At 47.1% G+C, this 14,978-nt stretch overlaps 1 protein-coding gene across 1 annotated transcript in view; it reads right to left on the bottom strand.

Moving 5' to 3' along the window:
* The window catches only part of LOC135907309 (uncharacterized), an 88,408-nt gene that overhangs the window by 64,482 nt on the left and 8,948 nt on the right, over positions 1-14,978 (bottom strand). The window contains exons 2-3 of the mRNA XM_070521436.1: positions 555-691; positions 429-493 (exon numbers count right to left, since the gene is read on the bottom strand). Coding sequence (XP_070377537.1) covers positions 429-493; positions 555-691 — 202 coding nt within the window. The remainder of the gene's footprint in view (positions 1-428; positions 494-554; positions 692-14,978) is intronic.

The raw sequence follows: 14,978 nt of genomic DNA, 5'->3' as shown, positions 1-14,978 counted from the left end.
GCAAATATAGGGACACCTCAGGTGCATTTTTGCCGTCGCCGTCACCGCGAAGTTCTTTATTAAGTCCAAGGGCAATAACACTGTCGCTGCGCGTCGCACATACAAGCCCACAGAAGGCTTCGGCAGACCTAGCAAAATTATATGTACAAATTCATTATTTGTTATTATTATTATTATTATTATTATTATTATTATTATTATTATTATTTACCTATATGTACATGGACGCGTCAATTGACGTAAAAAATAGCTCAGCTTCGATGCTCGTACTTTCCCACAGAAAGGAAGGGCTGATGAGTTTTTTTTGTGCACGTCCACCCCTTCGCGTAGAGCAGCTCTTGTACAAGAATCGTGCTACCTGCCAGAATAAATTATACAATATGTTTCTTGAGAATAATTTGAACTAAATTCTTAAAACAATTACTCACGGCTTTTTACGAAATTCACCATGGAATCGTTATTCATGAAAGACCATTTTAACAAGGTTGACACTCTGCAACAGAAAGTACAGTATATTAGGATTCAGCGAAGAAGCGGGAGCTCTCATATCTTACTTTGTGCGGCCAATTATCTCCGAAGTATTCAGCATCACATAAGAGTTAGTAATGTTTTCACGTTTCTGCTGATGGCATTTACCGAAGATCTCATCATCAGTGTATAACGTCCATAAACGTTCCTTTTCCTTCCACAACTGAAAGATAAATGTTCCGTTTAAGCATATACGCTTTAAATATAAAAAATCTCTTCACGTATAATGGACGAACATTGGTGACATTATAGCTACATGATCATATTTGCTTTGCGAGTGCAACAGCGCAATATTGAACGCCCACCACAGGTAAATTTTCCTATATCTTCGATTCTGATATGGAGTTATAGTGTTGACGTTAAAAAATGGCGCAACATACACGCTTGTTGTAGCAGGCAACGTTTACAGTACATTTTTTGAAGCTTCCGAATTTTTCTAGTGTATTTTTGATATTTTACCCTTACCTTCCGAAAACGTCAATTACTATTAGTTGAAGACAGCAAGTACATCACAATTGGCCAACTAGGAACAGGGCTGCCATAGTGCGGGCAATACGGGGGCTTACGAAGGCCCGTTGTTACCTCCACAATGCAGGTGTTGGCAAATCCTCTGTATCAGACATCAAGCATTGGCCCTGCTTTGCTGGCGATTACCCTGTGATGGCTGCGCCCATAGGCACAACTGGCTTTCTTAAGCCTACTTTTCCGTTAGGTTGCCGTAATTGGCTGTACTTCTTGAAATATTATTTGACAACGCCTGTTCAGTGATGTAGGCATTCCCATATTGTCTATCAGTTTTAACACAACGGTCAACATTGGCCTCTCAACCTTATTTCTATAGTCTTTTTTTTCTTAGCATGCATTGGCCATTCTCGAATATATAGTTAGATTTCTACCACAGTAGAACTATTTTAAGTTCTCAGTGATTGGTGCCTGCTTCAACGAGATCAGTGTGGCACTTCCGTTCTTTCAGTTTTAGTAAGAAGTATGTTATGCATATTTATTATTTTTATTATGAAGGCTGTCAAAATAGCATCAGGATTTATTATGTTGAATCGCTCTATCGCAAAGTTTTCTTAAATGGCGTATGTCCACTGTGGCATCAACTCATCTTTGTGCACTTGATGTCCGCATCCTCGATCTGCATACTAACAGAGTCATGCTGGTGTACAGTTAAAAGGCATGCGCCTTCACAGGGGCATCGTTAAATTGTTGTACCCGGAAGAGATTTTGAAATACTGCTCATCTTTATAGTGCAAGCATATGTGCCACCTACCAACACTGTTGCTGTGAGCTGAACTTCTATAACGGCTCTAAGTTTTGTCCTTAGTACCACGCCAGTCATTCTGTATGGTGGCACCATTTACTATTTGCTGTTAATGGAGCTTATCGCGCCGCATCGTTGAGTTTCTTTTGAGCGATTTATTATACTATCAGATGCTCTGCCCGAAGCCTGTTTGCATTTTTCTTCTTTTTCAACTTTTCCTGCGCGTGCTAAATCAATTTTGAGACGAAATGGCATCGCTGGTTTTAATTCCTTCTCGCACAAAGAACCACGAAAATAAATCAGGGGGCCCATGCTGAAGTAAAGTTTGAGGTTGGGCTAGTCCATACATATTTATGACGTGCAAGATACCGAACAAATTGGTACAAGAAAATCAGAGAAATTCAATGCCAACTGAAAACTGCAGGTCTATTCTGCAAGACGCAAAATGTATGCCAATAACGGAATATGAAAGCAGAGGAGGCCGTGAACAGAGTCAACGCTAGGACAGGGAGAAGGGGGCGAGAGGGAAGGAAATAATGTTGGTCGGATGAGGCACACAACTAGACAAGGCATTATCCGTTGGAAGGGAAAAGAAAGGGCACGTTGTGGGCGCGCCAGCACTTTTCGGAAGCTTGAAGGTTGAAAGGTTTACCGACCTATGGGGAGTTTTAGGTAAGGCACGCATAGGGGAGCTATGGACTGAGTTCAAAGAGCGGGGCTAAGATCAAGGGGAATAAAGTAAAGTAGAATTGAAAAGCAAGGAAATATAATTTTACTGGATAAAAATGCAAGCAGCTCAATAAAATAATTTACCTAATAAAAAGAACAGAAAAAAGAAAACAAGAAAAATACAAAGAATCTGAATCCAAATATTTTATGAAATACGAACCCCGAGAGGATCACCGTTGGCTTGCTGGCATAAGTGTCCCTCTAAGACACAATCTCGAGACCTCAAAAATATCCCGCATGCGTGGGCCTTGGTGTCAAAACAAACTACAATGTTCAGAGTAAAGGGTGTAGCGCCATTCTAATGTGCTCTACATCCGGCATCATCGACACGAGTAGCGCTGCAAAGCCAGCATGCTACTAGGGGCAAACTTCAGGGTGCCTTCGGGCCTCTGAGATGGTAATTTCGGGATCACCCCTTTTATCCAATTTGCAATCTACCACTAGACATTAGTACGTTGAACTCCACCTTTCAGTAGCACGGGTCAAAAACATTCACATCTTCCGTGTCGCACACTGTAGGCCTGTCAAATTCAGCGTTCGCCTTCTTAAGCATGCGATACAGTTGACACATTTATTGCGTAGTTGGAAACATAATGTGCAATCTATTCCCACCACAAGTTACAACCAATGTGACACCTCGCGTACGCAAGATGAGACAGCAGTGTTGCGGTTACAGCAGTGTTGCGGTTGTACTTCTTTTCTGTAGGACGGCGGTCTCCACTGAGCTGGTCCAAGAGAGTAGCTTTACAACGAGCTCGCGCATGAGGTGGGCCTTCAATGGAACGGCTGCGTGTACGTGCCCCTGACACACATTTATCGAAGGAAGTGCCAGTGGTGTGGTCGGCGGTGGCCTCATATACCTTGATAGCATTGCCTATGAGCGGGAAGAGGCGCAACAACCTCCACCAACCTATTTTTGGCTAAACAAAAAACAATGAAACGTTTTATTGTGTCTTTTTATTGCGATAGAAATTATATAGACAAATCAAGCGCGTTTCCGCAGTCACCGTCGCCGTGAGGTTCTGTATAATGTCGAAGGGTGATAATACTGTTGACACGCGCCCTACCCTGTGTGTGTGAGTGAATATGTGCGATGGCAGCCGACGATCACGGTGCACTCTTGCCAGCGCGAAAGAGACGAGAGCGGGCAGGAAGAGCGCCAGCTCCCGTCGTGCGCGAGGCACCCAAAGTTGCGAGGCGCTGGGAGGAAATGGTGGGGGGGGGGAGGGGAGTTGGTGTTCTGCTCCGGCTGCAAATGCGCATGTGTCCGCTGCGCTCGCTCAACCGGCCGCATCTTAAAAGTGACCTGCGTTGAGGGAAGCGTCTAGATGAGTCGGCGGCTCGTAGCTTTGTGCATGCAGTGTGCTCTGGGCCCTCACTTCTTACGGAAGTGATAGACAGCATGAATGTCATTTCGCTCGCTGCTGCTGCCGTGTTTCCTCCCGCCAGTGCTTTGACAATGAGTTCGCGTGGTCGTCAACTCAGATGTGTTCATTTTTGCTTGTGCGCGCGTGACACCATGCTTGGTAATTGAGTTAGTGTGTGTACGAGGTCTGTTAGAAAAGTACCTGACCTTATTTTTTTTACTGAACACCTGATGGATATGAAACAAGCGCGCTTGCATCAGCATTAACCTTCATGGCAATGCGCGAATTTTTTCGCGCCTTCCGATAGCGTCAGTCACTGGGAGGCAGCGTTTGAGTCAGGTAGTGTGCAGTGCTCTCATAGGTTTTTTTATTGCAAGAAAAATGGCGGAGCAACTCGAGCCGCGCTACTGCATAAAATTATGCCAGAAAATTTCTGACGGCTTTTGCTGACGATGCTATGAGCAGCACACAGACTAAGGACTGGTACAACCGGTTTAAAGATGGCCGCACATCCGTGGAGAGCGAGCCACGCTCCGGTCGGCCATCAACATGCCGAAATGACCATGTCATTGCCGATGTGAACGCTCTGGTGATGCGGGACCGTCATGTGACTATCCTAGAAATTGTGGAAGAGGCGGGCACCAGCACTTTTTCTGCACATTCCTTTATGATCGACGATTTGGCCATGAAAAGAGTTGCGGCGAAATTCGTGCTGAAGCTGCTCACGATGGAGCAAAACCAACTTCATGTTGAAATCTCAAAGGACATGCTCGATTCTACAAACAGTGACCCCGACTTCATGAATAACTAATCACTGGTGACAAGTTTTCGGTGTACGAGTACGACCCGGCAACCAAAGTGGAGTCGTCACAGTGGAAGCATTCCACGCCACCAACACCAAAGAAGGTCCGTCAAGTGCGCAGCAACGTCAAAGTGAGGCTCACAGCGTTGTTGGACTCCCGTGGTGTTGTAAAGCATGAGTACCCACCACAGGGTGAAACAATCACCAAATAGTACTACATGGGTGTCATCCGTCACCTACGTGACGCAACGAGCTATGGAAAGAAGGATGCTGGGTGTGACATTAAGTTATAAGAAGAGAGCAGATTGTGTGAGGGAACAAACGCAAGTTAATGACATCTTATTTGAAATCAAGAAAAGGAAATTGGCGTGGGCAGGGCATGTAATGAGGAGGGAAGAGAACCGGTGGTCATTAAGGGTTACGGACTGTATTTCAAGAGAATGGAAGCGTAGCAGGGGGCGGCAGAAAGTTAGGCAGATGATGAGAGGAATAAGTTTGCAAGGAGAGCATAGCCACACTTAGCACATGACCGGGGTAGATGCAGAAGTATGGGAGAGCTCGTTTCCCTGCAGTGTGCGCAGCCAGGCTGATGATGATGATGAGGAGGATGATGATCATGATGATTATAAAAACAAGTGAGAGCATAGAAAATTTATCGGCCAGCCTTACCCATTGGCATGGCCGCATTGACACTCTGAAATATAAATTTCAGTCTACCATTACGGCCACGGCAATGGTTCCGAATAGGGCCGCGAAATTGGCCAAGAAACTGTAGTGCCGGCTATTGGCCATTGCTTACCCGGTTGGTGGCCAAGGGCTGACAGTAACATGGGTCGCAAGCCCAAATAGGCACTCTTATTGCGATCGATGACTGGGCCAATGCTGGCGCGGCTACCGTGACTGGATTTGAATCAATATTTGTCCTGGCGTTTTCAGTTCTATGGCCAAGTTACAGAATAACTGGGCGTGCGGCCTGGGATACTGCTCGCATACACATGTATTCATTAATAGACAGAATGTTGTACCTAATAAAAACCGGGCAGACGTCCTGTGGGCCAAGTCCGATAGGCTGCAGCGAACGCTGCGGGCCATAGCCTCGTGACGGAAACCAAGGCGTAGTGAACTATCTAGAAAGACACCCCGATTCACTCCGAATTGTTCATCCGTTGGGCCTGCCCCGTTAGGGTCGCTGGTGACTTTTTTGCGGAAGACAAGCTGGCAAGGTACACAGCATTTAGCAGATATATAGAGCATCTATTGCGGTTAATAGTGGAAGGCCCTTGACCAAAAGAGTAAGGAATGAATTGTTAAAGACCCCAAGGAAGAGGACTTCAGAGACAACTGTGGTATATTTTTGAACGGCTTTCTTGAAATATTACATCTTCGCTGAAGTCTGCCCTATTAGAATGAGCGGGAAAATTTCGTGAGATTTCTTTGCCAGTTGGGTAGAATGGTACGCAATTAGTACGTTGCTGTAAGCACCGCAGTTAGATGCCATTTGGAGGGGCCTACAAATGCCTCATAGACACGTTGAAAATTAGGTCAGTACTTCTAGAGCAAGATAACTATTTTCAATTACCGAAATAAATATCAGTAACGAAAGAAATACTAGCGGCTACTCCAGTGCACTGGAAAGAATATGCACTAAGGTTTCGTAGAATAGCGCGATTTCTCTTTTTTTGAAGTCTTCATTCATGTTAGTTGGGGAACACTGTATAATTCCCTCAGTAACCGAAATGAGGTCAAGCCGGATTCACTCGTAATAAGAATCAACTGTAATTATGCTGTTGATTCTGTTGAGGGAGAGACGCTGCAGTTTCACCGGCAAAGCCAAGCAGTATTAGTGATAGCCAAGTATACGACAATTACATGAACAATGCCTACACCACCGAGAGGACTTAGGCTGTGAAATTGTCTGCTACTGTGAGGTCTCGCATATAATTATATAACGCCGTCACATCAGAGACCAATTCTGTGAGATCACATGAAAGTTGTTGAAGTGCATGTATTCTATATAAATATATATATATATATATATATATATATATATATGTATATATGCAGGAAAGAGACGACTAACTTTTTGGATGTATGGTTTTCTTACCGTTTTCGGCTGGTGGACCAGCCTTCGTCTGTGCTCTGACGAAGGCTGGTCCACCAGCCGGAAACGTTAAGTAAAGAATACTTCTGAAAAGTTCGTCGTTATCCTGCGTGTGTTACGTCGGGTCCTGAGTGCTGAACTTTGAAGAAACGTCCTGTATATTATATATATATATATATATATATATATATATATATATATATATATATATATATATATATATATATATATATATATATATGTGTGTGTGTGTGTGTGTGTGTGTGTGTGTGTGTGTGTGTGTGTGTGTGTGTGTGTGTGTGTGTGTGTTACGTGTCCACAGATACAGACGGAAGAGGCTATTCACACTGGACTGGAGCCAGAGCGCCAGGCCGACATTTTCTCGCGCCAAGGGCACAGACCCACTTCGTCGTCGCTCTCGCGGCGGCTCGTCTGTCGGGTACCTACCGGTAGTATTGTAATACTACCCCCCGCCCGCAAAAGCGCCGTCACGGTGCTTTTAAATATCCAAGGCACGTGGAGAGTTGTAGGGCTTCAGTCGGGTGACGTGGGCAATGTCACTGGTTGTCACAACGGAGGACATAGTGGACGTGGCTAGAAGAATTTCAATTTCATAAGGGACATCCATCACTTGGCGGAGCACGCGATATGGGCCGGTATAACAGGAAAGCAGTTTCTCACAAAGCCCAACTTTACGCGACGGTGACCAAAGCAACACGAGGGTGCCGGGCGCAAAACGGACATAACGGTGACGAAGTCGTAGCATCGCTTCTGTTTGTCTTGAGGGACTTGTAGACAAACGTGCGCAAGTTGACGAGCATGGTCAGCACGGGCGATTGCATCACGGGCATAAGCGCTAGTTGAAGCTGTGGTGGACGGAAGCATGGTGTCCAGTAGTAGCGTTGGTTCGCGGACATGCAATAGGTAAAACGGGGAAAAGCCGGCAGTTTCGAGACGGGAAGATTTGCATGCAAAGGTAATGTAGGGTAGAGCCAGATCCCAGTCACGGTGGTCGTCTGAAACGTACTTGGATAGTATGTCTGTAAGGGTGTGGTTAAACGCTCAGTGAGGCCGTTCAGTTGAGGGTGGTAGGAGGTAGTAAATTTATGCTGAACGGAGCAGGCCCGCATGATGTCGTCAATGACTTTCGCCAGAAACGTACGGCCGCAGTATGTAAGCAATTGACGTGGAGCACCATGCATCAAAATGATATCATGTAGAAGGAATTTCGCAACGTCAGTTGCGCAACTGGTCGGAAGAGTGCGGGTTACAGCGTAGTGGGTCGCGTAGTCAGCCGTGACTGCAACCCGCATGTTTCCTGAGGTAGATTCTGGAAATGGGCCGAGAAGGTCTAAGCCAACACGATGGAAGGGCTCGGTGGGGATGTCGAGAGGCTGCAGGTAACCGGCAGGGGCTGGGAAGGCTTCTTGCGTCGTCGGCAAAGTTCACAAGCTGCTACGCAACGTCGTACGGAACGGGCAAGGCCCGGCCAGAAAAAACGGCGACGTACACGGTCATAGGTTCGAGATACGCCGAGTTGTCCTACCGTCGGTGCGTCGTGGAGCTCTTCTAGAACGGTTGAGCGGAGGTGTTTAGGTATGACAAGTAGAAAGTCAGAGCCGTCCTGATGAAGGTTACGACCATACAGAGTACCGTCGCGGAGCACGAAGAGGCGTAGCGTGGCGTCGGCCAGAGAGTGCTCAAAACGGTCAATGAGTCCTCTGATGTTGGCATCACGACGTTGCTCGTCGGGGCATTTAAGCAGCTGCGACACAGAGAATACAAAAGCAGCACTGGTAATATTGGAGGAGTCAGGGACGTCAACAGGGCAACGCGACAGGCTGTCAGCGTCTTGGTGCAGGCGGCCAGACTTTTAGACCAGAGAATACGAAAGTTCCTGTAGCCTCAAAGCCCATCGACCAAGCCGGCCTGTAGCATCTTTTAGCGATGAGAGCCAGCAGAGAACATGGTGGTCAGGGACTACGGAAAAAGGGCGACCGTGAAAGTAAGGGCGGAACTTCGCAACTGCCCAGACAACAGCAAGGCATTCGCGTTCCGTAATGGAATAGTTGCCCTCCGATGGTGCTAGGAGGCGGCTCGCATAAGCAATAACGCGATCCTTGCCACGCTGACGCTGGGCTAAGACGGCACCTACGCCATGACCACTGGCATCTGTACGTAATTCTGTAGGGGCATCGGGGTCGAAGTGGGTGAGAATGAGTGGTGAGGTTAGAAGAGTGACGAGACGAGAGAAGGCGGCGGTTCTGCAGTATCCCACGAGAATTGTGCGCCATTCTTCAAAAGATTAGTTAGGGGCCTAGTAACTGTCGCAAAATCTCGAACAAAACGACGAAAGTACGAGCACAGCCCTACAATACTTCGAACGTCTGCGGCTGTCTTCGGAACCGAAAAGTCTCGGACAGCGCGAGTTTGGTCCGGATCAGGCTGTACTGCGGAAGCATAAACGAGGTCGCCCAGAACAGTAATTTGGCGGTGGCCGAAATGACATTTCGACGAGTTAGGTTGCAGCTTCACCTTTCGAAATGCATCAAGTATAGCTGTTAGACGCTTAAGATGAGTGTCGAACGTGGGCGAGAAGATGATGACGTCGTTGAGGTAGCAGAAACATGTGGACCATTTGGAACCACGGAGCAAGGAGTCCATCATACGCTCAAAGGTGGCCGGGGCGTTGCATAAACCAAACGGCATTACTTAAAATTGGTATAGGCCATCAGGTGTGATGAAGGCGGTTTTTTCTCAGTCCATATCGTCAAGAGCAATCTGCCCGTATCCAGAACGAAGATCGATAGAAGAAAAATAGCTGGAACCGTGGAGGCTCTCAAGGGCGTCGTCTATAAGTGGGAGCGGGTAGGCGTCCTTAGTAATGTTCTTCAGATGGCGGTAGTCTACACAGAAGCGCCACGTACCATCCATCTTCTTAACCAACACTGCAGGTGACGCCCAGGGACTCGAAAAGGCTCAATAATTTTCTTGACTTCGCTTTGAATTACTCGGCGTTCCGACACAGAAACTCGATACGGTCGTTGTTGAATAGGAGTAGCATCGCCAGTAAGAATCCGATGCTTGACCGCGAGCGTCTGGCCTAAAGGGCGATCGTCGAAGTCGAAAATATCTCTATAGGACGACAATAATTCGTAAAGGTCTTCAGCCTGCACAGAAGACTGGTCCGTCGCAACCATTTAATGTGTCTTGGGATCGGCGGCCGAGGCTGGCACGATGGGCCTGCTAAGCTCGCAAGAAGCATCGGTTCATAACGCTGCCACGTGATGGTCGCTGAGACAATCAACGTTGGCAAGGCAAATACCTTGCGCTAGAATTTGCTTTGCCAATCCAAAGTTAAAGATAGGTATGCGAGTGCGGTTCGCAGCAATAGTAAGTATACTGTGAGGCACGGTAACATCATACTGTAGTGGAATGTCGGGCTGAGGAGTGATGAGGTACTCGCCATCAGGGACTGGTGGGGAAGACAAGAGTTCAATATAGGCTATTGATTTTGGCGGCAGGCGAATAAAGCTGGTGGGGCGTAGGCGGCATTGGGGTGCCTCAGAAGGTTCTGCGTGAATCGGCAACTCAAGGCGCAGGGTACTGGCAGAGCAGTCAATAAGGGCAGAATGCGCGGAGGGGAAGTCGAGGCCGAGAATTAGGTCGTGGGGCAATGAGCAATCACGGTGAAGAGGACAGGGGTGTGGCGGCCGGCAATGCTGACTCGTGCCGTACACATGCCGATAATAGGCACAGTACCGCCATCCGAAACGCGGACGACGCGTGCCGACGCTGGGGTAAGGAGATTTTTGAGTCGTCGTCAAAAGGCAGCACTCATAATAGAAAGATGTGCGCCTGTATCGATGAGTGCAGTGACAGGATAGCCATCAACGTCAACGTCAAGAAGGTTTTGGTTCGTTGGTAACGGGAGTAGAGGATTTGAGGGCAGGGTCGAGAACGCAGCTTCACCTCCAGAAGCTGCAGTGCCTAGATTTCCGGCTGGGTCCGGGAGTGGATAGGTGGCGAAGAGAAGCGGCGGGGTTGGGGCGAACGAGACTGGTGGCGTCGAGGTGAGGGCGAATGGCTGTAGCGAAGGTTCGGAGCAGGGGTATCAGCAACAGTGGGTTCATGGCGGTTGGCATAGGGAACAGAAGGTCCAAATGTGCGGGAATAAGTGGCGGCATATGTCCGAGGAGGTGGTGGCCATCGGTTGCGGCAGTGACGAGCGACGTGGACGATGCGACGGCAGTGGAAGCAGATTGGTCTGTCATCAGGGGTATGCCGTTCGGACGGGTTGCGGTGAGATATTGCAGAAAAGCACTGTCGGGGACGAGGACTGCCGGTAGAGAACTGGGGAACGTTGGCTGGAGACGTTGTACACACGGAGTTCAGACCCATGTTCTCAAATTCCTGTCTGACTACTGCCTGACACGCCGCAATCGTGGTTGCTGGCGGACCGGGTGGTGTCGCGGCGAAAGCTGGTGGACAGGCGGCCTCGAGCTCGCGGCGAACAATACGGGTTACGTCGTCACAGGTGGTAGCCTGACCTGATCGACCCGCACATGTCGATGTAGCAGCAGTGCTGGGTAGCCGCGTGATGTGGTGTGTGATACGGCGGCTTTTAGCTTGTTCAAGGCGACGGCACTCTTTAATGATGGCGTCGATTGTCGAGACGTTGCCGAAAACAAGCAAATCGAAAGCATCGTCGGCGATGCCTTTTAGGACATGTGACAAGCTTCAGACATAGCGTCGTCAGCTTTTCGGCATAGAGCCAAGACGTCGAGGGTGTATGAAACGTACGGCTGTGTAGATGTCTGAACATGAGACGCAAGAGCCGTTCTCGCGGCAACCTTGCACCCATTGGGGTCGCCGAACAGTTCCATGAGCTTTTCTTTGAAATTGTCCCAACTGGTTATCTCGTTGTCATGCGTCTGGTGCCGCACGCGTGGGGTGCCGCCGAGATAAAAGATCACATTGGCGCGCATAATCGTTGGGTCCCACCTGTTATTAGCGCTAGCATATCCATATAGCTTGATCCATTCGTCAATGTCCTGTCCCTCCAGGCCAGAGAACACACCAGGGTCGCGATGTTAGGCAACCATGACGACAGGAGCAGTCGGACAAGCCGAAGCCGTTGCAGAGGTGGTCTCGTCACCGGGAGGCATGGTGACAAGCTCGATGTACCGACCACTCCGGAGTTCCGTGGCGAGGATGGGGATCGTTCACCTCCACCAGAATGTTACGTGTAGAAAGATACAGACGGAAGAGGCTATTTACAAGCTATTTACACTGGACTGGAGCCAGAGCGCCAAGCCGACATTTTCTCGCGCCAAGTGCACAGACCCACTTCGTCGTCGTTCTCGCGGCGGCTTGCCTCTCGGGAATCTACCGATAATATCGTAATACTATATATATATATATATATATATATATATATATATATATATATATATATATATATATATATATATGTGTATATATATATATATATATATATATATATATATATATATATATATATATATATATATAGCACGCAGGACCCGATGTTTGTATAGCTTGTATGCATTGTATTCCAAAATGCGTCATGGATAATGATTTGTGAAGTGCAGTGTAAGTTACAGTCAGCGCAGAGAGTGCGCCCTCTGCTCTTAATTCGTTACTTTTAAAGCTGTGTATGTGTTGTTGATGCGTTATTGTACTCTTACGATGGCTGGTCCACTTGCAGAAAACGTTAACTAAATACGTCTTCCACAAGGTTCGTCGTTTCTTTCGTGCACACATATTTATATATATATGGTTCGGGAAGTTGGTCGACTCCCCGCCCCCCCCCCCCCCCTTCGAAGAAATGAAAAGTCTCTGCCTATGGATCCCAGCGCTTCTAAAATGTTTCTCCTACGCATCCTAACATCCCACTTTCCAGCGCGATGTGCTTTGTGGCTTTTGGATATTTTGCTGCTGCCAACACACACCTCATCCTGTTTTTAATATTGGCTCCGGTCTATCTTGCTTATCAGACCTGCACAGCCGGCAAAAACTAGCAAGCCACTGTAATTTTTTCTAATTGTGTATTTTCCCTCTATTTATCTTGGTGTGGGGCTTTCTTCATCGAATTCCACGTACTCAGCCTTAGCTCGCCGGAAAGATAGATAGGTGCGTTATTTCATTTCTCACCAAAATTCCGACCTCTCCAAAAACGATACACACATTCCTCGCATGCCAAAGCAGATTGGCGCTTGAGGCACTTGATGGGTGCGTCACGTGCAGGTCTTGCATTCTTCCCTCGCGAACGCTTAAGCTTTCACATGCCTTGCTGACCGCGCCATCTCCGCCAGCATCTATCATTCCACAGTAATTTCCATGTAACAGCTAACGCCGGGTAAAATCTACGCGACGCTGTACCGCCGTTATGCTTGGCGCAAGTCAAACAAGTCTTACCGTTTCAATGGCGGGGTGGAAATGACCATAGTCACTTTAACGTACACCGTATGCCATAACAATATTTACATACGATTGTAAAATACGTCGTCACTGATGAGGTAACAATTCATGCTTCTCTTGCTTACGCTTGCAGTGCCAGGAGAACCTAGCAATGGGCATGTGGTAAAGTCACGTTTAACGGGTGATGTAGATATACTGTCGGCGCCTAACGATGGTAGTCACCGTAACCTGTCCGTTTTTGGCACGCGTATTTTTACATCAGGCACACTGCTGTTTGTCTTTCACAGACACGTTGGGCCGCCTTACAACCCTTTGTGCATTTTCAGGCTAGTCTATGCTCAGTGGATTAGCGGAAAGATGCTTTGCGTCGTATGAATTCCCAGAGTGTCCCCGAAATAATTCATTTTATGGTTGATACCGCCGATAATTTTGAAAACAAAATGCGTCATCTGGTCAAATGGAAAAAAAATTCTGACCATCAGCAATGGCTTATACCCCCCTAAGCAATAACAAAATGCAATGGCTCCTCAATGTCGTAATGCAGAGGCTGCAAACATGCAGCAAAGTGAAGCTTGCACTACATATATTCATTAAAATCACGCGTATAACGGAAAGATAATCGACGCCTAGCCAAGTAGTACAAAGAACAACACGTGACCTTCTCAATGGCTCACACCCCCGCAAGCAAGATATAAATGCAATGTGTCATATCCCCGTAAGGCTCAGGCTACAATGCGTTCGCCAAAGTGAAGTGCAGAGTCCGCACATTCATTGGCATTACACATGCAACACACAGAACAGCATACGTTTCGATCCCCTGATGAGAGGATGGAAGACAAAGCAGAAGAGAAACGCTGTTGACGCTAAGCAGACCCCGCTATACGAGCGCGCAAAGCTGCTGCTAAACGTCCAAAACGAGCCGAAGAAGCTGAACTGCGAAATCATCAACCCGACGCCGCGATACGGCGCATTACCGAATTTGCAGCAGGCTTTCGCCCTCACGTGTTGACAGAGTGTAACATGATGCCGAACTTTTTCAGTGGCGCGAGCATCGAGTGAAACCATTGTTTCTTGCACATTCCTTTTCAAGATAAATGAAAAAAATAGTAAAGAAAACGTGAGTACGAAATTCATAGGTTTCAATATAGATATGTCATGAGAGAATAAGTTTAGTGACAAGGTCAGTGATTGAAGCGTCAGTGATAATTTTAATTAATTATAAATGACTGAGATGACCGGAACGAAAGGCAAAATAAATAAAAAAAACTATACAGAACAAAATTCATGCGTTTCATTATCGATATGATGTGAGAGCACACGTTTCGTTACAAGATGAGTTAATGAAGTGAAATAACTATATATATTCTGAAAGAACTGATTACGGCACACCAAAGCGCGGAATCGTAGACTTTAGAAACCCGCCACATGAGCGCGACTTTGGCGAAATTCATTGAAATCTGGAAGTGTAAAACGCAAGTAGTGACGTCACCAATGCCGTCAGACACAACGAGGTTGCATAATACTTAACCAACTAAATAATGCAAAACAGTTATCTTCGAGTTCGGTTAGTTTGTTGTGTTCGCCAAAATTTAACCTAGAGAACACCAGCCCCGAGGTGCGAGTGCCGACAAGTGACGCCAAAGTAAAAGATTAGGGTCGACTACCAAGTTTTTCTTTTCGTATTCATAAATCTGCGTATTTTCCCTTGAGCATTTGCATCAGATTTATCACCGCCTTTTC

This window comes from Dermacentor albipictus, chromosome 7 (genome assembly GCF_038994185.2).
Source record: "Dermacentor albipictus isolate Rhodes 1998 colony chromosome 7, USDA_Dalb.pri_finalv2, whole genome shotgun sequence".
In the NCBI taxonomy this organism is placed as follows: Eukaryota; Metazoa; Arthropoda; class Arachnida; order Ixodida; family Ixodidae; genus Dermacentor; species Dermacentor albipictus.
Note: the sequence above shows the minus strand (reverse complement) of the source record. Positions and strands in the feature narration are given on the sequence as shown.